Source organism: Stegodyphus dumicola, chromosome 1 (assembly GCF_044657685.1).
Source record: "Stegodyphus dumicola isolate Sdum_Otavi_A_Nest chromosome 1, ASM4465768v1".
Lineage (NCBI taxonomy): Eukaryota > Metazoa > Arthropoda > Arachnida > Araneae > Eresidae > Stegodyphus > Stegodyphus dumicola.
Window position 1 is genome coordinate 151,344,832 of NC_140768.1, and position 24,510 is coordinate 151,369,341.

General features: G+C 31.5%; 1 protein-coding gene across 3 annotated transcripts in view; it reads left to right on the forward strand.

Moving 5' to 3' along the window:
- Nucleotides 1-23,836, forward strand: part of LOC118195372 (proteasome activator complex subunit 4-like) — a 243,815-nt gene extending 219,979 nt beyond the window's left edge. For 2 of the 3 annotated variants that reach the window (XM_085822048.1, XM_085822056.1), the window contains 5 exons: nt 5,610-5,738; nt 19,904-20,059; nt 20,135-20,209; nt 21,054-21,269; nt 22,665-23,836. In XM_085822048.1, coding sequence (XP_085678174.1) covers nt 5,610-5,738; nt 19,904-20,059; nt 20,135-20,209; nt 21,054-21,269; nt 22,665-22,799 — 711 coding nt within the window. In that variant the 3' untranslated portion in view covers nt 22,800-23,836. The remainder of the gene's footprint in view (nt 1-5,609; nt 5,739-19,903; nt 20,060-20,134; nt 20,210-21,053; nt 21,270-22,664) is intronic. The other variant, XM_085822053.1, reaches the window with a different exon arrangement.
- Nucleotides 23,837-24,510: the final 674 nt, after the last annotated feature.

Sequence of the window (24,510 nt, forward strand, 5' to 3'; positions counted from 1 at the left end):
AATTAGTTCATGATTTAGGGCTGATAATCTCTTCCAAGAACTATATGCTGAAAAAGAAATCATGGATAAAGTTTACCTTTCTCTTAAATGTGTCTCACAAACGTTTATTTTACAGCTACTTGAAAAGCTCATGGACAAAAGTCCAGTTAATTATTTACTTATTAGAAAAGCTGTTTCTCTGAATCCAAAGTATATGGCGCAAAAAAGCATATGAGAAAATGAAGATTATATTGGTGTATTTTTCCCAGAAAAATCATGCTGCAGAAAAAGAATGCGATAACCTTCTTATGGGATATCCTGATTTCATCGAAAATGCTGTGCAGCTATGTGTTACAGAATTCAAAACCTATGATGTGAAAAAAAAAATGAAATTAAATACTTTTTTTGCACACATTCATTTATGAAAAATATTTCAAGTTATGGAAAACATTTAAAGTGATCTTTATTCTTCCCCATGGGCAAGCCTCTGTTGAACAAGGATTTAGTATCAATAAAAATATAAAAACAGAAAATCTGGGGTAAAATTCATGCAATGCTCAGCATGTAGTTTGTGATTATGTGAAACGTGTTGGTGGGATCTACAATGTATCAGTTCTGAAAGAGATGAGAGCGACAGCTTCATGAGCTCATTCACATTATCGGTTATATTTGGAAGAGCAGGGGGGTAAAAAAAATGAAATTATTCAAGATAAAAAAAGAAAAGCAGAATCAACTTAATGAATTGCTTTCTCTTAACACTAGAATTACGGAACGGGTTATTTTGACACCTAGCGAACTTTTATCTCTGAGAGCTCTTCTTTTTTTCACAGATATCTTAACCTTTTCTCGACTTTTCCTAAATCGAAATAATAAAGATTTCAAGAAAATCGTATTTTTATTTTAGCCCTTACAAATGATTATACCTAGAAATACGGCAGGTGTCATTTTGACCCCTTTGAGGAAAAAGAAATGTGAATACATTCCATTGTATTATCTGAGCACTGTTACTCCTGTAAGCTATTTTTATTTGCACGTGCTGAACAAAATACAAACAAAGGAAAAGAATATGGTGGGTCTGCGTAGTTTCACATCTGCCAGTCACATGATTTAAAATATGTGCAGTACTTTTCTTTGTGGAAAGAAAATAGATAAAAGAAATTATTACGAGCTGAACGTTTGTAGATTTTTCATAGATAATTTGCTTATTATTCATAAAAAGTTTTAGTGGAATACTATTTACATGAATTTATTATATTGACGTACTAATGGCGCGTAGAAAAGGACTAACGCATGAAGAAATCGGGAAACTGATGCAAGGACTATCTGATGCCGATTCCAGTTCTGAAATCGAAAACAATTCTACAGATAAAGATGGAGGGGAAACACCTTGTGATTCTGAATTTATTATCGAGAGTAATTAGGCAATATCATCCTCTAGCTTAAGTGAAAGTACAAATGGATTTGTTTCTAAGAGTTCAAATTCTGCCGTACCTAAGAATGCTAAAGCGGGAACTAGTAGACGCTCAAAAGGGAATATGAAATTCAATGTAATTCAGACTAACACTTGTAAAGATATTGCTAGCGATGGAACTGTATGGAAAGTAGAAAATACTTCTGGTCGGCGACCCTTGCAAAATATCTTGCGAGAAAATGCAAGACCGACATTCTATGCTAAATGTCACATTTGTTCTGGTAAAGCTGTTAGTGCATGGAAGTTAATAATAAATGGAGAAATTTTACGCGTCATAAAATAGTGTACTGATGTTGAAATCCAAGCGTAAACTTCATAATGACTCTTTCACTATTTTATTAGCAGAACTATAAGCATTTATAGAGTTGTTGTACGTAAGGGGGGCATTAGGGCTTACCAGTTCTTAGTTTGTGGACCAAGACTTGCGGACCAAAGTTTTTTTCATGAAACTATGAGTAGAGATAGATTTCTGGAAATTATGAAATTTCTTCGTTTTGATAATAAACTAACAAGGTCATCACGTTTGCAGTGTGATAAATTTGCACTAATATCCGAGGTATGGAATACTTATATAGAAAACTGTAAGCTTTGCTACAAATCAAATGAAAACATTACAATTGATGAACAGTTATTCCCTACAAAAGCAAAATGCTGTTTTTTGCAGTATACGCCTAACAAGCCCGATAAATTCAGAATAAAATTTTGGCTAGCAGTAGACGTTAGGACAAAATACTTATTAAACGAATTTCCATATTTAGGAAAAGATGAAATGAGACCAAGTGATCAAAGTTTAGGAGAGAACGTAGTAAATCGTTTAGTTGATCCTTACAAAAATACTGGCCAAATATAACTACAGACAGTTTCTTTACGTCAGTAAAGCTTGCAAAATCCCTAAAGGATTGAGTCATGTTGGAACAGTAAATCAGGCAAAAAGAGAAATTTTCTCTAGTTTCAAAAATGTAAGAAACGAACTTTTTTCTTCAGTTGTGATGAAATACGACTATATAACACTTACATCATATCAAGGTAAAAGGAACAAAAACGTAATTTTGTTAAGTACACTCTATTCATCAGTTGAATTTGAATCTAATGAAAAGAAGGTTCCTGATGTAATACAGTTTTACAATTCTACAAATTTTGGGGTAGATATTTTGGATCAAATGGCAAGAAAGTACTCCGTGAAAGCACCATCACGACGTTGGCCAGTACATGTATTCTACAATATTTTGGACTTAGCAGGCATAATGCGGGGATTCTGTATAAGGAAGTTACAAAAGAAAATATCAGCAGAAGTGATTTTCTGTTGCGTTTGGCAGAAGAACTAAGAGAAGAATATATATCTAGTAAAAACAAATTTGTTCTCTCTTCAAGTGGCTTTGTGGATGGACAAGATTCAATAGAATCAAAAAAAAAAAAAAAAAAAAAAAAAAGGAAGAAATGTCAAGTAAGGAAATGCAAAGGTAGCAAAACTTCTAATATTTGCGACAACTGTAATAAATATGTATGCGAATATTGTACACAAAAAATCAGAAAGATAAGTGTGTGTGCTAATTGCTGCACTGACTAATATATTACTGTAAATAAAATATTGCTATATATTTCTATTTCTATGTACTCTTTATAGCAAAAAGTTTGTTTTAAAAAACTTTAATAATTTAATTAAAAACCACTTTTTTATACATTTTATACAAATTATACAATTTTTATACTTTAATTATACTATTTTATACAATTTTTATACCTTTTTTTTAATTTATGCATTTTATTTTCTGTGTTTCTGAAATGTAAGCTATCGAAAATGAAAAAAAAATTACATTTTCCGATGGAAATATTTAAATGCTTGTTCATTATTTGACTACATACATGCAAAGTGTCTATATTCTTTAAAATAAACTGTAGTTGTCATAATTTGCATTATTTTAATTTCTTTTTCACAAATATATTGTATCATATAGAGAAATATGCAGATATCTTATCAAGGGGTCAAAATGACATCCACTGTACTTTTAGGTGTACGAAGACCACCGTAATTCTAGTGTTAAAGAAAAAAAACTCTCTTAGAAAAAGAAGTGCTTGAAAATAAAGCAAATGTATTTCTGAAAAGACTGAATTTACAAGACTTTAATTTTTTAAGTAAATCTAATGAAATATTAAAAACTATTTGTGAAAATCAAACTTTGTTAAGAAAACTGGATTCAGACATTAATGAAAAGATACCAAAGAAAAATAAAAAATAAAAATATTATTCATTAATAAGCATAAATCCTTATTCTTGTTTATTTTCTTATGCTGTTAAGTACTTTGTATAAATATAGTAAATATGGCTATTATTATTTATTTTCTCTATTTTTAACTGAAATTTCATAATGAAATATTGTAATATAGTTTAGTTTCGCATAGTTTTTTTTTTTTTTTTTTTTCTTATTGTAAATTAGTTCTGTGAATTGAACTGTTATTTAAAAATAATAGTAAATGTTTTCCGTGGTTTAGTAATGCTAATTCTGTCTTAATAAGTACTGAATTTCTCATATTTTACATTACAAGTCAGGTCTCATTTTTCTTTTAAGATGTGAAAACTAAGATACGAAACTCATTTATACAAATGCTACATATTTATACGAATGATACAAAATGCATTTAAGATATGAAACGCATGTGTACGAAAACTGGTTAAAGTCTTATATTTTTCTTAAAAGATATAAATAAATAAATAAATAAATTACATGTAATTTTTTTGTACTGTTTGCATTTATGAATTAGTAATTGAACTTAATTGTTTAAAGTTAATTCATTATTAAAATTTTTTTTAATCATTTAAAAAATCACTTTGTCATTGAGGAAATGAGTTTTGAGTGTCATAGGTTGGCAAGTGTGTAACCCTGATAGAAGGTCAAATGACAAACCAGCAAAGTCTGAAATACATCTCCGATTTGTTTCAAATGTTGTGATGCAAGGCATGGAATTTTTATTCCTTTGCTCCAGTTCAGAATTTTCCGTTTGTGTTATGCTCTTTTTTTTGGGGGGAGTGTCAAAATACTCTTTTTCTTGAATTTGTTCAGCAAAAAATTAGTTATATACTGTGCTGGTTATAGTGTTGGAGAAGTTTGTCATAGTCAGTAGACATGCAATGATGATTGGAAGATGAACTGTCTAAGCTCCAGCCAATGTTGCAAAGAAACAGTTTGTTCTTAATCAAAATTACTTGCCAGAATTTGTAAAAAGGTGAGAATGATCTAAAAATCAAAATGCCTACTGAGAAGAAACCACGGGACTATTGATTGCTGAATCGCATTTCACATACTCAATGAAACTCATTTGGCTGTTGGATGCAGGACAGAATGTTGAAAGAACTTTTAACCTAAATACAAAAACATTACATCTAATGGTATTGAATTCTATATCTAATTTTGTGATCCCTGCCTGGAAAAACAGAAAGGTATTAAAAAGAGCATTGTTTTAAAATGTAATTTGTAAACAAGGCTTTTTTTTTCCCTCGGTTTAATTCCCATTGTCAGGTACATCTTATTTTCAGTTCTAGAATACAAATTAGTTATGGTATAACCAATATCTCACAAAATTTGCAATTTTGAAAAATCTGACTTCAAAAAGAGCAGAAACTAGTGGCTTGGGATGCCATCTATATTGCAGTTTTCCTAGTGTTAGAGAATTTGCCAATAATATGCTAACCAATTTAAAGCAGTGTGGGTCAGCAGTGAAGTTTATGTTTAAATATTCAAGTATAAAACATAATGAATTGATAAATCAATGATATCAGCAATTCAAGTATTTGGAATTGAAATGTAATCAAACTTGATTATGATGGGCACTGTTAAGACCATTATTCATGATGATTATAGCTATTATCCAATTATATCCATGGTAGCATTCAGTATTCAGTACTGAACGGTATTCAGTATTCAGTATTGAACGGGTTAACTTCAATACTGAATGTTATTGTCAAGTTTTTATTATAATTACATTTTGTTTCTTTTATTCTATATTATAATCTTCTGACTGTAAAAAATCTCCTCTGCTTTAGTGTCTGATGTGAATCATTATTAATTTTTTTAAAAAAAATTTGCTACATGCTACTTTATTTATTTGTAATATGTATCTTTAAAAATTTATAGGATAAAACTAAAACTTCATTTTATTTCAGTTATGTCACATGCAGCATGATACAACAGATGAGAGCTTCTGGCAGGAATGTGCTGTGACAATAGCAATTTTAGGACAGACATTGCTAATTCCTGCAAGCATCGAGGCTGTGATTGCAACACTTAAAAATGTATGATATGGTGAACATTTTTATATTTTGTATTTCAAAATACTCCATAAAATAAGGGTGCTGTGTACTGTTGCTTTAAACACGAGTTTCTCTTTGTACTAAACTATAATATATATATATAAATCTTTTTTATCATTACATTAAAAAAAATAATGATTTTTTGGGGTCATTTTTTTAATACCCAAACACATTTATTAAGCAATACCGTTTTTGACGGCATATAAGACGCACTTTTTTTTCCTACATTTGGTCTTAAAAAAGTTACCTGCATCTTATACGTGAAGGATACGGGTTAACTTCAATACTGAATGCTATTTTTAGCCCGGATAAAGGTCTAGACATACATATGACAACGTCTTTTCTACATCTGCCATAATTATTTTGCACATGCGTGAAATATCTGTCGCCAAAAAGCGCCAAAGCTCGAAGCTGATGTCGAAGTTCGAACAGGTTCGATGGTCACATTACGTCTGTGGAGCCTTTCCTTCTTTACGTAGACTTTCTTTGACTCAGCCGACACTGTCGGTATCGGTGCTACTCTGTATAAGGTGTCGGTATTGGTGCTTAAAGCTATTTGTTTTAAAAAACTACCCTAGAAATTATGACTACAGGAAATAAGAGATTAAGCTATACAATTCAGTATAAACTAGGAGTGTTAAACTACACCAAAGTGCATGGAAACAGAGCAGCCGCAAGGCATTTCGGTCCACCACCTACTGAAAAAATTGTATGTACTTGGCGACTGCAGGAAGATCAACTGAAGACTGCTAAAATACAAAAACATAACCTTCGATGCCCAGCTCCATCTTGGCCTGAACTTGAAAATGCTGTAAAAATGTGGGTGATAGATAAGAGGAAATCTGGGATAAGTGTTTCAACCAAAATAATAATCAATGAGGGCAAACGATTTGCAGAAAAACATGGGAATCGGAACTTTTCAGTGTCTATTGCTCAAAATCAACTATTGCACAGAAAATGCCAGCAGATTATGAAGAAAAAATACTAGCATTTCATAGGTTTGTTATAAATGCACGCAAGAAGACTTCTTTTGAGCTCGGTCAAATAGGAAATATGGATGAAATTCCACTCACATTTGATGTACCATCCAACAAGACTGTGAGTATTAAAGGGTGTAAATCAATAACCATTAAAACCACAGGTAATGAAAAAACCCAATATACGGTAGTTCTAACATGTTGGGCTGATGGCACAAAACTACCGCCATTTTCCATATTCAAAAGAAAAACTCATCCGAAAGAAAAACTTCCAACGGGTGTAATTGTTCATGTTCATCCGAAAGCCTGGATGGACGAAGTTGGAATGAAACTGTGGTTACAGAACGTAGGGACGAGGCGACCTGGTGGACTCTTAAGAAAACCCTCTCCTTTGGTTTTGGATCAGTTTCGCGCCCATAGAACTGAAACCATAAAGAGTAAGGCGAGAGAATTAAAAACCCAGATAGCTGTCATTCCTAGTGGACTGACTAGCCAATTGCAGCCTTTAGATGTATCGGTGAATAAGAAATTCAGGAAAAAGTGCAAGAAAGATGGAACAAGTGGATAGGAGAGCCACACCCTCAGGTAGAATGAAGCGGACCTCTATTTCAAAAGTGTTCGAGTGGGTAAAAAGATCTTGGGAGGACATAAAGGCTGAAGTAATTAAGACACAATAACATGCCAAATAAATACTAATTCAGAAGTCAAACAACAAAAATCAGCGTTAATTTTTTAAATTTTCACAGGACTAGTTTAGATGGTTTTACCAAACCACCATCTTTAGCTGCAAAACCGCAAATGAACAAGATAGGAAATAATGATTAGATAAGAAAGCCTGGAAAACAATAAGCAAGTGGCGCCATCAGTTGGTGAAACGAGAACTAAAACATAATTTCTTTAAAGGCCAAAGGCAAAGATGGATTGGAATTAGGATCGTTAACAAGAACAGAAAGATTTTTTTGAGTGTGAAATGCCTCTAGAAAATCCAGTTCTCCAATGAAAGATGTTTTTTGAAAAATTTTGGCAGCAGAAAAATTGAAAGTGTGATTTTCGGACCAACAATGTTGAGCAACAGAAGACTTCTGCGTTTCCTTTTTTCTAACATATGCCTCATGTTCTTTGACGTGAAATTTTAAGGCTCTCCCAGTTTGGCCAATGTAAATAAAACTACACTGGCAAGGAATCCTATAAATACCCCAAGAATTCATATCCGGAATGGGGTCCTTGAGCATGGAACTCGGAATTTTATTGATGGAAGAATAAACAACCCGAAAGTTAAATTTCTGCAAAATATGTGCAATTTTATAGCTAATTGATGGAAAGAAGGGAATGACAACAGAATTTTTATAATCTCCTAAAACAAGAGTGTGCATTTTAGTATGTTGAGATGAGAATTTTTTAACTGCTTGATTAATAATGTTGGGTGAAAAGCCCCTGTCAATAGCTATTGCTTTTAAATAATTTAGTTCTTCATCAAGGGCTAGCTTGGAGGAGCAAAATTGAAGAGCACGGAAAACATAGGAATAAAATGAAGCTAACTTTTGTTTAGTCGGATGACATGATTTAAAGTGTGGTGGAAGGCAAACCGATGAAGGTTTATGGTAAACCGTAGTACTGAAGTTGGATGTGTTACGTGTAACCAGAATGTCGAGAAACAGAAGAGAATTGCAAGTCTCAAGTTCAAAAGTGAACTGAATAACAGGATCAATAGAATTCGTTGTTGAAAGAACTCTATTTACAACATCTTTATTACCTTCAAACAGGGTAAAAGTATCGTCTACGTAGCAGAACCGTGCCGGGAAGTTTAAAGTTTCAAACAATTTTGATTCATAATAATGCATGTAGATATCAGCCAGGATGGGACTGAGAGGGCTTCCCATGGCTAATCCCTCAGAGTGCTTGTAATATTTGTTTTGGGAAACAAAATGAGTTTGTTTCAAACAGAGTTGAGTGAGAGAAATTAGCTCATCAATTTCGATGCAAGAGAAATGAAATTCGCGAAGTCTGGTTTCTAGACATCTTAATGCACCCTCGGACTCGAACATTTGCGAATAATGATTTTACGTCAAAAGAAACCATGAGTAAATTTCTAGGAGAAATTTTTTAACCTCTTTTACAAACTCTATTGAATTTTTTATAGTATAAATGTTATTGTCTAATAGAGTTGAAAATCAAGAAACTAAATCTTTATTCTAGCCAAGAAACTAAATATTTAGCTAAGGGATACGAGGCAGTATCTAAATTTGATACAGTAGGGCAGAAAGGAATACCACTTTTATGAATTTTCGGAAGAGCATATAATCTGGCACAATTCGCAAAAGATGGGATAAGCGAATGTTTTAAGTTCCTTGAAATGGTTTGTGAAGATTTGATCGCAGTTTTTATTTTTGGCAAGTCCGAAGATGAAGGATCTTTAGAAATCGGATTATATGGTCCTTCGGTTAAGAGTTTAGTGACACCATCGATGTAAGTGTTCTTATCCATGACGACTATCTGGCCACCTTTGTCGGCCTTTGAAATGATAATATCCAGGTTAGAATGCATTTCGCGCATTGTAGCTTTTTCTCTTGCGGTTAGATTTGGTTTCAAAGGTTTTTCATCGGATTTCACATTATGAGCGATAAGATGCCTAATCATTTCTTTCTGTGAATCGGAAACTTTACTGAACTTGAAAGCTTTTTTGATAGGATCTTTGGAATCGAGGGTTTACAATTTTGTGAGAAGTTAAAATTATATTTTAGAATTCTCTCTTGTTGTTCTGAAAGACTAACATTAGAAATATTAACTATTGGTTTGATGTTTACAGTGGGAAGATTTTTTGAACTACTTGAACTGGAAGACAGTAAAAGAAGTTTTTCGAATTTACCTGCAAGGATGTTTTTATGACGATTAACTGCATTCTCGGTCTAGACCAAGACTTTTCTTCAAGGGCAGTGAATTTTGGATATGAATTAGCGAGTTCCAGATGAAGCTTATAGAGTTCATGTTCAATTTTGGACAATTGTTGGCGTGTATTCCTTATGATGGACTGAAGTAAGGCAAGCTTGCAATTTAACAGAATTCTTGAAACGCGACTGGAAGGTTTTTGATTAGATTTGATTTGAATAAAATTGGGATCAATTTTTTACATTTACATTTAAGTAAAAAGTCAAGATGATTTAGGAATTTTTGTCGTTTCAGGCGTAATTTAGTGAAACGATTAATGGATGAAAGCATGATAAACAATGCAGAAAATCAAACTAATTTAACTAAGCAATAATAAAGCACACACAAAACAGCAGAAAAATCCCTCACTGTAACAAATAAAAAACAAAATGTTTGTAACTAAAATACATGAAATCAGACAAGCAAAGCACAATATCTAAATATACGAAACATAAACAGAACTTCAAAATTGCAAAAAAGTCTAGAAACCAGACTTCGCGAATTTCATTTCTCTTGCATCGAAATTGATGAGCTAATTCCTCTCACTCAACTCTGTTTGAAACAAACACATTTTGTTCTCCAAAATAAATATTACAAGCAAACTGAGGGATTAGCCATGGGAAGCCCCCTCAGACCCATCCTGGTTGATATCTACATGCATTATTATGAATGAAAAGTGTTTGAAACTTTAAACTTCCCGGCACAGTTCCGCTACATAGATGATACTTTTACCCAGTTTGAAGGTAATAAAGATGATTTAAAAAAAGTTCTTTCAACAATGAATTCTATTGATCCTGCTATTCAGTTCACTTTTGAACTTGAGACTTGCAATTCTCTTCTGTTTCTCGACATTCTGGTTACACGTAACACATCCAACTTCAGTACTACGGTTTACCTTCCACCACACTTTAAATCATGTCATCCGACTAAACAAAAGTTAGCTTCATTTTATTCCTATGTTTTCCGTGCTCTTCAAGTTTGCTTCTCCAAGCTAGCCCTTGATGAAGAACTAAATTATTTAAAAGCAGTAGCTATTGACAGGGGCTTTTTGCCCAACATTATTAATCAAGCAGTTAAAAAATTCTCAACACACTAAAAGGCACGCTCTTATTTTAGGAGATTATAAAAATTCTGTTGTCATTCCCTTCTTTCCATCAATTAGCTATAAATTTGCACATATTTTCCAGAAATTTATCTTTCGGGTTGTTTATTCTTCCATCAATAAAATTCCGAGTTTCATACTCAAGGACCCCATTCCGGTTATGAATTCTTGGGTTATTTATAGGATTCCTTGCCAGTGTGGTTTAATTTACATTGGCCAAACTAAGAGAGCCTTAAAATTTCACGTCAAGGAACATGAGGCATATGTTAGAAAAATGGAAACACAGAAGTCTTCTTTTGCTCAATATTGTTGGTCCGAAAATCACACTTTCAATTTTTCTCCTCCCAAAATTATTCAAAAAACATCTTCCATTGGAGAACTGGATTTTCTAGAGGCATTTCACATTCAAAAAAATCTTTCTGTTCTTGTTAATGATCTTATTCCAATCCATCTTTGCCTTTGTCCTTTAAAGAAATTATATTTTAGTTCTGGTTTCACCAACAGATGGTGCCACTTGCTTATTCTTGTCCAGACTTTCTTATCTTACCTAATCATTATTTCCTATCTTGTTCATTTGCAGTTTTGCACCTGAGTATGGTGGTTCGGTAAAACCATCGAAACTAGTCCTGTGCAAAATTTTAAAAATTAACCCTGATTTTTGTTGTTTGACTTCTGAATTAGCTGAAGTAATTGTTAAGATCTTTAAGAAGTGCGGAATCAGTACTGCTCTTGATGGAACAGAAGACGACGCATTATTCGAAGAAGGTGATACTAGCGATGACAGAAACAGTAGAAATGACGATATTCTCGTTTTCGATGATGATGATAGTGAAAAGGATTTTTATGGGTTTGAAAGTGATTAAAGACTAATTTCATGATAGGCAACGTTTTCCTTGAATCTGTGTTTTTTGTTGTTTCTGATTTATTTTGTATTATGTTTGATTGCTTGCTGTTCATTCATTTATTCATCATTGAAATTTATATATGTTCAAAATAGCTTGCTGTTTGTTAATTTTCCTTAATAAATATATGTTTGGTAATTGCATTCAATGATTGTGTATTTGGCTTTTACGAAACGTGAGAACTAAAAGAAACCACATTTTAAGTTATTGTGGTATTGTGCTGTTGCGCGGACTATCGAAAATTTTTCCCTTGTGTGTGGCCTTCTAAATAAGGGTGTGCCTTATATGCCGTCAAATACGTTATTTAAGTATTCTGAATAAAAAGAATAATCTATGGTCATTTCTGAAAATTCCAAAGTATAATGTCATCAGTCTTGCTAAGTCTTGCTAAGAACTTGCATTAAAATTTGGTTTGAAAAGTTATGGAACCTGATTAATTATTCCAGTTTTTAGATTTCATTCAGTGTTGTGATCCATTTGTGTTTTCTTATTCATAAACTAATTAATTCATTATTATTAGTTCATCCTTCTCTCCTTTTGCATAATTTTTAAACATTAGAGTAGTTGTAGCATTAGGATGATCATTTTTACTGTTTTTCCTGAAAATAGCTCATCGTAAGAACATATGATGGAAATTTGTTTTTCATTAGAAAAATATATATATATATGCTTTATTTTCTGCTTCCTTGTAGTGACTTAATAATATGCTTATTTATTAATAATACTTAATTTATGCTTTATTTCCTACTTCCTTGTAATGACTCAATAATGATCATTTTCAGAGCAAATTTTATTGAAAATGTATTCTTGCTTAGAGTAACTATCTTTAAAGTCTACGGTGATGTCTTTTTTTAGAATTTTTAGAAATGCTGTCTGTCTCATCTTTGTTGAATTTAATACGATACACTGGTCGCCACTCGAGTTTTCCTCCAACTGCGATGTTAGCTTATGGCTAACAATGACTGTATATGCCATCGGAAGCATACTAGGGTTATGACAGCGAGATGGGTACTGATCAACTGACCAAATGTAGCTTGGAATTTACTAAACAATGAAAGTACACTTTTTTTTCTCAGTGTAGTTTCATGAATGTTAGTTTTGAGCACACGAATCACTTTGAGCAATGAGGGAGAGGCAAAACTGTAACGATGTTGCATATACAAAGTTAAATTGCTGCTGGCCACAAACTACTGCAGAACATATCATTTAAACATATGGGCAGTTGATAAACAAGTAATCAAATTAGAAGGTATTAATACTGAATTATGTACAGAGTTTAAATACAGTCAATGGCATTGAGTATAACATGATACACTATATTTATTTATTTATTTATTATTATTATTATTATTATTATTATTATTATTATTTTTTCAAAAAGGCTATTTGAGTAGGTTTCTCTCTCTTTTTTAAATCTTAAGGCATTTTGTTCTCTTTTAATAATAAAATTGTTTTGTTCTCTTAATACGGATGTGATGTGACTAACAGCCATATCATACATTTGTCGTATCATTTATACATAAGCAGGGGTTGAGGCTGGCCACTTGATGAATTTTAAGGTAACTTTAACAAAATATTAAGTAAAATAAAAATGTATTTAATGAGTTACAAATTTTGGAAGCGTTTAGTAAAAATTAAACATTTTCTTCTAATGCTTGAAATTACTTTATATGAAGAAATGTGTTTCTCTTGAACAGATTCTCTTCCCTCTTTAATTACAAGTTTTAACATTTTTTTTTTATCTTTGACTTGCATCACTGTTTACTCGTACTGCGGTTTTTACTTCAGCAGTTTCATAGACAACATTTCATGTAATACTTTTCAAATCTGTTCTAACAGTTTTAGTGTAGAGCTTTTACTTTTCATCCCATGCTTTAGCAAATCAAAATATTGCAGACTTATTCACTTATTTTAATCGATTTAAAAGTTTTCAGAGCATAGGAGTCAGTTCCCAAAAGTTAACTGAATTATAAACATACAATAGTATGTTATGAATGTTTAAATTGCACTTTGATGTAGTGGTTGCAAAGTGATAGGTTCATTTAAAGACTAAAATTGAATAGTAATGTCACTATTCTTCATTGTTTCAATATCAGGATGAGATACTGAATTATCCAAAATAAGAATTACTTCTGAAAGCAGTCAGTCAGTCTTTTTAATTTTAAATATCTATTAGCTTTGAGAGTGTGAACTATTTTAATAACCTTCATTTTATTTCTATTTGAAAATGAGATGCAGAGGCATGTGATAATTCTGCTCTTATTTAACACACATAAATTTATTTACATATAATACAATGGTTACAAGCATAATTATTAGGTACATACCTTCAGTATTGTTAGCTTTTTAACACTTTCATTTATCCAAAACTAAAGTTAAAATTACGGAATAACTTCGGAGACAGGACATTCAGAACGCCATCTAATGGCGGGAGCTATTCCTAACATCCTGCCCCCCCCCCATGAACTGCAAGTTCATCAGTTAAATGTAGTTAATCAATATCATACAATAATTACTTATTAATGATAATGATTAATATACAATACTATGATTAACAATAATAATTAATAAGAATAATATATGAAATTCTAAATGAAATTTTCAAGCTCAGATTGTCTTACTTTATCAGCATATAGTCTATTCTGAAAGTTCTATTAGCTACAAAAGCTGTATTGGTCTTTCCACTATATCAGATTGAAGTTTCACATTTCACAATAGTATCCTGCCGCCATGTCCAGTATGCATTTATACCATTTCCACATATTTCTAGGCAATTGGTTGTCTCTGCTGAAGACCATATCATTCACTCTAAAGCCTACTTTGATCTCATTTCGTGCAGTCCTTAAAAGTACTTGAAAGTCGTTAGGTTTTTTTGAAAATGTTACTTCTTTTCTACTTTTCTAATGAAAAGTAGAAAAGAAGAAACATTTTCTTTTCTCATGAAAATAATAACAAATATTAAATTAAGCATTTATAACATAAATTTACATTGAAAATAAAAAAAAATGCTCTTACCTGTGGAAAAAGCAAGTGTTGCGTTTGCGCAACGTCAGCGGAATAAGACTATGGATGTTTAGTGAGTAGGATTGTATTCGTGTGATGTTTCTTTTCTTTTGAGTGGAGCGCAGGATTACTTTTTAGCTCTATAACATTTTATAAATCTGCAAATCACTTTACTTGTAATTAATTTAATATGAAAATATACATTGTATTTTTCTTTTACAAATACAGATTATTTCATTTGAAAGATTCAAGCATGAAAAGCTTGATCACAATCATGATGCAAAGCTACATTACATACTTTGCATCTATAAACAGTCTGGCTATGGTACTCTTTACAACAAAGTCTTTTGTTATCAACAGACTTTACGATAAAATGTCTGACATCTCCATGCAATGGTTTTTGAATGCTGAATTTACTAGGTCTTCCTGTTGCTGATCTATTTCTGGCTAATTCTACATTCTCAATAGGAGTTTGCAAAAGAAATAATGCGTTCTCACATCTGAAATCTAAAAGAGACTTTATATTTCCAGTAGTAAAAAGTGGTGATATTTAGTAAGTTTAGATGCGGTCTCACCTCATATAATTTATCAGTATTGTCAATTTGACTATTGTCAAATGCAAATTCTGCTTCATATTCCTGTACTGCAAACGTGATATCAATTCTCGTACAACAGGAACAGAAATGTTCTTATCAAAAGACAAAGACATTTTTTCTTGAGGTAAAGAATGATATCCTGTAAGCAATAATATTCCAATAAATCTTCTCATATAAGCTTCAAATGCAATAAATTCTGTTTTTTTTTTTTTTTTTTTTTTACTGAGCGTATATATTTGTCTGTTCAGTGAGAAGAGAGTAAATGTCTAAACCAAAAAGAAAATCGAAAATCTGTGCACTAGTTTTACCTTGTGTTTTGTCTTTTATAATTTCTCTTCTATCTCTTTCTTCATGTTCTTCCTGAGACATAACTAACAGTTCCTTTTTTATCCACTTCAAGATCTCAGTCTTCTGCTTTTTAAAATTTTTAGTATAACTATAACTGCTTTTAGAAGGCTGAAACTTACTTTTTACGTGAATTTCAACTTCCTCAGCAGTATCATTTCGTAAAATATCATTATCATTATTTAAAACATTGCCATTCCTTTCTTCTTCATCACTAGACTCTGCAATTTCTGGGGGAACAACAACAATATCAGTTTCCTTCTGGTCATTATTAACATCATCATCATCTGTTTCTTCATCAAAACATCTTTGAAGGGCTTCTTCTAATGCAAGATACCCGAAAGGAATGAGTGAAAAAGTATACTCGTTTCCTGCTGAAGTTGCATCAAAGCAACGCCTGTTTTCCATCCCTTCCCAACACAAATATAAACATCTGACTGATGTAATGTTCTGATAAACAGTGACCTTGACTAAAAATAGATCACTCATAAAGACCTGCTTCAATTAAAACAAATATTTCAAAATAGTTTTTTTTTTGGGGGGGTGCACGTGTGTGAGTGAAGAACTCATAAAATATTACATCAAAAACAACTTTTTCCTTTTTTGAGATATGGATTAATAATAGAATGTGTATGGATAATTTGGTGACTTAGCAACATTATGGTGGTTTAAAATCAGTTTATTCAGAGATCTCACTTTGCCTTTTTTTTTTTTTTTTTTTTTTTTACGAACGTAACAGCACTGACAAATATTATAAAAGTAATGATAATAAATTTAAATTATATTTAAGAAACATTTTTATTTTCTCCTCTCATTAAAATAAAACATTTTTATTTTCTCTTGCCATATTTTAAAGTGACATTACTTTCCATTTTGATGACTTAGGAATGTATTCATTCTGAAAAATAAACAAGATGATAAATGCCATAAAGTTAAGTTTTCAGAACACTTCTTAGAAGAAACAAAAATGCTACTGTAATTCTTTAAAATATAATTTATTTTGTCTTCTTTTACATTTTTTCATCATAAGAATTTTTTCCCATGTGATAGTTTCTGAATATTTGAATGTCTATCAGTTTTTCGGTGAAAATTCAATCAACACTTCTCTGAAGTTTTTGATTCCCCCCCCCCTAAAAATTTTCTCCTTTTTTGCTCTTATGGAATGTGGTAGGGATAATTTTTCTTTCTCATTTTAGACCTTGCACCTCGGAAGGTCTAAAGGCAAAATTTATAGATTAATATTTTGAAGGCAAGACTTATAGACCTACAATTTTCAGTAAAATGTGACGAAAGTAGTTTTCATGGTTATTAACACATAATGGATGTGTTTTATAGGAAATTTGTAATATCTTTCTCTTAAGATGGTTATCTCCCCTTTATTTTCTTATCTTTCTGCTAGATGCAAGCATCAAATCAGTCAGAGGAAGCAAAGAAATTGAAAACAGACAGTGAGTTAAAAGATTCATCAAAATTAAAGACTAATGATGGAAATAAAACATAACTCATACTTATGAAGAATTAATAGAAATTTGTACAAAAGCATTAGTCAGCATAAATTACAATGTTTAGCAGTTGGTTATTTTCAAAATATTAAAATTAAAATGAAATTTATGGAGATTGGAAAATGACGGAAAAATTAAGTTGCCTCTTGTGGGAAAATGTTTTCTTCAATATGGTGTGTGATCACATCAGACAGATATGCATACATCTCATCTTAATTTCCAAACTGTTGGTCACGTCTTGTGAATTGCATACCACTCTTCTAAAAGTGCACTTTTTAGCTCCTGGATGGTCCAGGAAGGAATTAGGTATGCTGAAATTCAGCGACCTTTAAACATCTCACAAATGCTGAATCGAGTTCATATCGGCTGAGTAAGATGGCCAATCCATTTGTTTGCGAATATTCTGACACCATATGTCCTCAATGAGACTGAACATTGTCATCCATTAGCAAAAATTTTGGGCCAACAGCATTATTAAACAGTCTAACTTTGGGTTCCAATAACTGGTTCCCAACCTTTGAACAGTTACAGAGCCTCCTCGAAAGATATGCAGATCGGTGCGGCCATTTTCATGATTGCTTCCCAAACCATTAAAGCTCAGTCCCAAAAATGGTATATTTTATGGGCAAGGGAAGGCAAGTTGCATGTTCCTTCCTGTCTACAGTTGCATGTTCCTTCCTGTCATACTATATCTGCACTCATCAGTAAACAATACTTAGGCTCAGCCATCTTGGCTACATTGAACATGGTGACAGCACCAGTTTAATTTAGCCCCTGTGGAAGCTAGAGTGAGTGGGACACAAACCATCTCTTATTCTCGCATACAGTCCATCCTTGTTAAGCCTTCGTGAAGCAATAGAATGGCTAATTTGAGTTCATGTGTCAGCCTCGAGGTCTAAAACCAATCTCTTATAGTTTCTTCATGCCAACAATGACAGAAAATTGTCTTCTGATGCAGTTGCCGCTCTCGTTTGCGCTTGACCAGGCTGTGTATCAACTGATATAGTGCTTAAAAAGCAGCTCAAAACTCTTGATATGACACTTTGATGGATATTCAAATCTTGGGCGACCTTTATTTTATGGTTGATCTCCCTTGATTCTACCACTGATGATGAAAGCCCATTGTTCTGCACTCAGCTCTCTCCTGTTTCTATATCTTTATTGCCACTTCTCTTATTTGCCACTTCTCTTATTGTTGTTGTGTAAATAGAATGCACATAATGGAATTATCACGTCTTATCAAAGCATTAGACTACGAGATATTTTTCCGAGATCCCGTCTCATATAAATATAAGCAAATTGTAAATAAATGGATAAATTTAACTATATATATTTTTACTAAGCCTCCACTCGAAAATTTGTATTTATGCTAAACTAAGTTACTGCGAAACCAGTGGGTGTTAAGGGAACTTTACTACCTACAAAGTGGACAGTGAGTATAAAAACGTTGACTACCCCTGACTTTAAATGATGCCTTTGAGCCATAACTACTGAATACTGATTACTCTCAGAAACCACATTCACTTTAAACAACACTACAGACCGGAATTCGAACATGCTTCCATTGTCGATCACTGAATTCGCATATTTCCGGCACGAACATATGTGCAGAAGTGCAATTTTTTATTCAGTTGTATTTAATTAACATAAATAATTAGAGCATTGGGCATTGTCTACAACATTAACTTAGTAAGCATATTTTTTCTCATTATCCTTTAATTTTGGTGATCAGTGTATATATCTCATTGCATCATACATACCCTAGTGCCTGTCCTAAATTTTGTTGCTTGATCCTTCACTAAATTCTAAAAATTCTGCAACACTAGCTTCGGCACCAGTCTTGACCATATTTTATTTTTAATACTCATATTATCAAAAAAAAAAAAAAAATTCGCAGTTTGTTCTCTAGATTCTAAGTGCAGGCACTTCTTTAAAATAATAAAAATACTTAATTAACTCTGAAAATTCTAAAATGAAGAAAAAATTATTCTTCAAAGGTACATTGTTGAAATATCAACAAATTAAAACATACAGCAGAGACTAGTAGGAACATTGATTTGTTTATTGAAGCAAATAACCTTAGAAAAGGTGCTAAAGCGAAGGAAATTTATGTAAATTACGTAAACTAAAAATTTTCGAGTTAAAAAGACGCATAAACATGCCATTGTTTATTCTTGCTGCAAAACACAAATTTTGCTGCATGGTTTGTCAGCATTTTAACACATGAAAACTACAACACTGTTTTAAATTGTTACGCACCAAAGAAAAGCATGGTGTTTCAAAAATATATGCATGTGCATTAACCAACAAAATGTTCACATACTTGCCGGAGGTATATTGAGTTGAGTAAGGTTGTCGGATAATCAGGAGGTCACAAACATCATGAAAAATTAAGAGCGTGGTAAATTTTAAATTAGGCTTAATTAATCTAGATGAGTATGAGTCCAGGTATGATAGGTATTGAAAAAGTAAGAATGTAGTAAATTTTTTAATTTTTTGGTCTGGATAAGGAAGCCTGTGGGTATGATAGACATAAAAAAATTCTGAACGGTTGTAGTACATTTATGGTTGACTTTTGTCAATCTGCATGTAGGAGAGTCTATTATTATATACTGCGCAATCTAGTCCCATTTGCAGTATTGTGTGTATGTATTAACTTATACAAACTTTTAATACATACTGCTGCAGTTTTTATTCTTTTAGAAGTGGAAATTTTCTTATTCTAGTAAAATATTTAAATATAAATTGTAGTTGTTTGTTTTTCTGCTAAGCTGAGCTCATTATATATATAACAGATTGCATCTGGAAGTTCTTGGCATTCACGTGCATCTGCAGCTGCTTATTTACAAACAATGGTATTTTCAAATCTTTTTACAATCATGCAGAATGAACAGTGGACTAATGAAATTAATGAGATAGTGTTAACTCTTTTACAAGATGAAAGAGTTGAGGTAGGTGTAGATTTTATTATTTTTAATTTACACATTCCCTCAAATATTTTCTGTAAGCTTTATGTAATTTTTTAGGTACGAGAATCTGCAGCAGAAACTTTATGTGGATTTCTACATTGTGAATACTTCAAAATAACAGATGCTCTAGTAGTAAGTAATAAGAATGCTTTCTGATTATCAGCATCTCCATTGAAAAAGCCACAAAAAACGATTGATGACGCAGTGCACTGTTTCAAAAAAATATGTGTTGCTATAAAATCTTTATGTGGCAACTCGCAATGTCACCAAAAGGTATTTATGTGGCAACCCAGATAGGCATGTTTCATGCCCTCACACAGCTTTTCACTTCTGACACCTTTGGAAGTGTGACTGCTGATTATGAGCCTTTCTGTGAGACTTTTGGTGTTTTACAATGGCAGTGGACGACATACTGTAATTTTCTTCATCTTGGCAAAATCTCATACTTGCTTTCTGCATACATACAGCACATTGTGTCTTAACTGAAAGGTATCATGTGTCTCTTTTTTTTTTTTTTTTTTCCATTCTCATTTTAAGATTTGGGTGCTCAGGTTGTGTGCATTGTCAGATTTGTGCAATTATCTGTTTATTTTTCTTTATTATTATTTTACTAGAAACAGATCACTATATATTTAAAAAAGAACAGCACAAAAGAAAAAGAAATGTCTTGTGTGCCCCCCCCCAAAAAAAAAGAAACTGAAAAAATAGGGTAGTGTTTGAAATAAATGTAAATATACTCAAAAAAAACTTTTCTCTCTTAAGTTGACCACAAGTTTGAGGCTTTTCATTGGGGTTGTGGATAATCAGAAAGCACCATAATAAGTTACTGAAATTTAAGTGTTCTTACAGGTATTCAGCTAATCTGCTAAACCAATATATTCATAAATGGCCTTTGCATAATTTCTCAATTAAAAATGGCACTTTTATATTAATGTTCATGTATATTAATCTGATTTATTTTTATGTTTTTGCTCAGGGTACTTTTAAAAGTAAATGCCAGAAGAAGATTAAGCGTAAGAGACTTGCTGCAAATGGACTAAATATGATAGAACCTGAAGAATTAAGAGAACGACATGCTGGTATTTTAGGACTGTGTGCTTGTGTCAGTGCTTTTCCATATGATGTTCCTGAATTTCTTCCAGACATTTTAGTTCTACTTGGAGATCACCTGCATGATCCTCAGCCAATTGAAGTACATATTATTATTATTCATCTTGTTTCTTTAAGCATAGTGAATTTTATGTGTGCCTGTTTCCTTATATAATTTGTAACCAAACAGTGAGGTAAATTTTAGCTTTATCCAGAGCTGGGTAAAATATTTTGAATATATATTTCTATTCTTCAAAAAATGTTTTAAATATAAATTGAAAATAAAATATGAATTACATTATTAAGCTTAAAGAGTTACACATGTATTCCTTGAGTTTTAAGTTTCTATTCATGTAAATAATAGATAATTGGAGAAGTAGTTGATATTTTACTTTAGAAGAATATAAATATGCATTCCTAGCAAAATGAGTTCTAAAATAACTCGTTGAAAATATTTTAAAACATGTAAGGATTTTTTTCTTTCTTACCCACCCTATGCCTTCATGGGAAGCATGTCTGACTAGCACTAGAAATTGGAATCCCGTAAAAATACTGTGGCCTTCTCATGTTTCATGCGTTGAAACTAATGACTCTACAATGGAGAAATAGTTGCTGTCAAGGAAAGATACCTAGTAGTCAAGATAAAAAATTCTGATCCTGCTGTTATTGCATCTACAGTACTGTGCTGAAACTATCATATTCTGCAAAAATATTTTCTCATGTATACAAGAGGCAGCTTGAACTGTCTTAAATCAGTAGGATTTCTTAACAAAAATATTACATTATGTATATGTAAGTATATAATTCAGTTATTTCATAGAATACCTAGCCATTTCATGAAATAACTTGTCGAGTTAAAATGTAATAAAATAATAATTCCACACATTACGAGTTATTATATCAATTAATGGTAGGCAGTTAAAGTGCAACTTGCTTGTCAGTCTAATACGGTCTGAAGACTTCAATATAGTATTTTACAATTAGAAACAACTCTTTGCACCTTATTATTATGTTCTGATATGATTAATGATTATTCTAAAAGTCTAAAGAGAAAAAATATTCAGTTACTGTAATCTGTATATATTAAATTCAGTAAGAGATACTAAAAAGCAGGGTGAATCATGTTTGTTATTTTACACTTTAATGTGATGTAGGGTACTGTTCTGGGAAATAACTAATTTAAGTGAGGAATTATAATTTATTACACATTTTAAGACTCAGTTATTTCATAAAATAACTGGTATTTTATGAAATAACTGATTTCATACTTTAATGGTAGCAAATAAAATCCTGTATCAATTTATTGAATAGCTTCATATGTATTCCAAATGCTTCTATTTTTATCTTCAAAGCTTAAGCAAAATCCAGCTAAAAGCTAATAAACCTAAGTTTTAAAATAAAGTTTTTTTTTTTTTTTTTTTTTTTTTTTTTTACGTTAGAAAGCTAATACTTGTTTCATGCATTTTTTTTCTTAAATTTTTATTTATTTTTTTCCCAGGCTACAATCAAGAAGACTCTCTCCAGCTTCCGGCGGACACATCATGATAACTGGAGAGATCATAAGCTTAAATTTACCGATGATCAACTAGCTGTGATAACTGATTTATTAGTTTCTCCAAGCTATTATGCATGAGATTTTTTTAATTGCTTCATCTTCACCATCATCATCATCATACCCATTATTCCAATCCAATCAAATAAAAAAAAGGAGAGTTTTTTATGTTTATATTTATTTATACAAGCACTTTAGAAGTAAAAATTTTATAGTTCAAGTGTGTTTTTTTAAACATTTCATTATGCATGATATGTTTTAATTTTTCATAGAAATATGTTTTATAAGATTATTTCTGAGTATGAAAATAACTGTAGAATCAAACTTTTATATTCTTTTCTATTGTGGTTTTAAGTTACACTTTAATATTCTCAATACATATGAAAGGGGTAAATCATGTAGGATTATAAAACAAATAATCCTTATTATATTGTAATGCTTCATTGATATAAATAAAAAGTGAGATGGAATTTTTAACTATTTTATGTTAATATAATCTGAAGATAACATCATCTGAAGAATTATTGTTAGGAAATAATTTTTTTAATGTCATACAATTTATGGATTCAACTGATGTGATCATATTACAATACAGTACACCTTTTCATGTAGCACAGAAAATGGAAGAATTATAAAATCACTTCAAAGTTCGGAATTGCATAAAATCCACTTCACATATGGGAAATTCAAATAATAATGGACAATATAAAATGGTTGTGTAAGAAAGTTTTGAAACATGCATGTGTAATATTTTTTCATTTTGTTATTTTTGCTTATAGTTTTTTTTTTTTTTTTTTTTTTTTTTTTTTTTTTTTTTTAAATTTAACACTTAATTTTCATAAAATTCTATAATTTTAAATTTTATATCCTGTGACTGTTTACGTTCATTTCACAGTTTGTTGTTAAATATTTAAATTCCTTTATACGATATTGCAAACATGGGTAGGTGATTGTTCATGATGAAATTTACATGTAGTAAACTGTATGCGATATTGTAAAGCATGGCTAATGTTCATTTATGTATAACTGGCTGACTTTTCATTCTGATCATCTGTTTCTTATGTAAATAATGTTATATCTGATCTTCAATTTTGATATTAAACTTTTTTCAAAAATTATTTTCGTGGTTTGTATCAATTTGAAGTATAATTGTTTTATTATCTACAATCAATGGTAAGCCAGACATCTGCAGATTCTATTTTAAATGCTCATTGCCATTAATTAAAAGTGCTGTATTCGAGAGAATTCAAGAGTACACTTGCATACATCTTATCCAGTTGTTAAAGATCACCAAGGGTTAATATGGGACTTCTTGTAGAAAATATAAAATGTATCTATCAAAACTGATTGGAGGTCTTTGTGATGGCATCATCATACCTGAACCTAGTGGGGTTCAGCAGAATTCAAGTTGTAAAGACATTAGGTATTTTTTTAGGGGAAAAAGCAGGCAAGATGAAAAATTAGCAACGCCTTCGTCGGGAATCGAATTGCGGACCTCTCAACTACATGTTGAGCGTGCAGACCACTACACCACGAAGGCTCGCTAAGAAGCGGGAGAAATACCTTATAAAGTCTATAATTAAAAGCTGTGACATAACTTATGATACTGTATAAGAGGGAAAACAAATTGCATGTATTATGCATATTATTAACAGTAAATATATTCATTCTTCAACTTATATGTAACATTCAAGAATAACAGTTATTTAGTAATACTAGTATTATACTAGTATTACTGACATGTTTAATCATACTAGTATAGTTCTTGAGTAGTCTGTACTTGAACACTTGT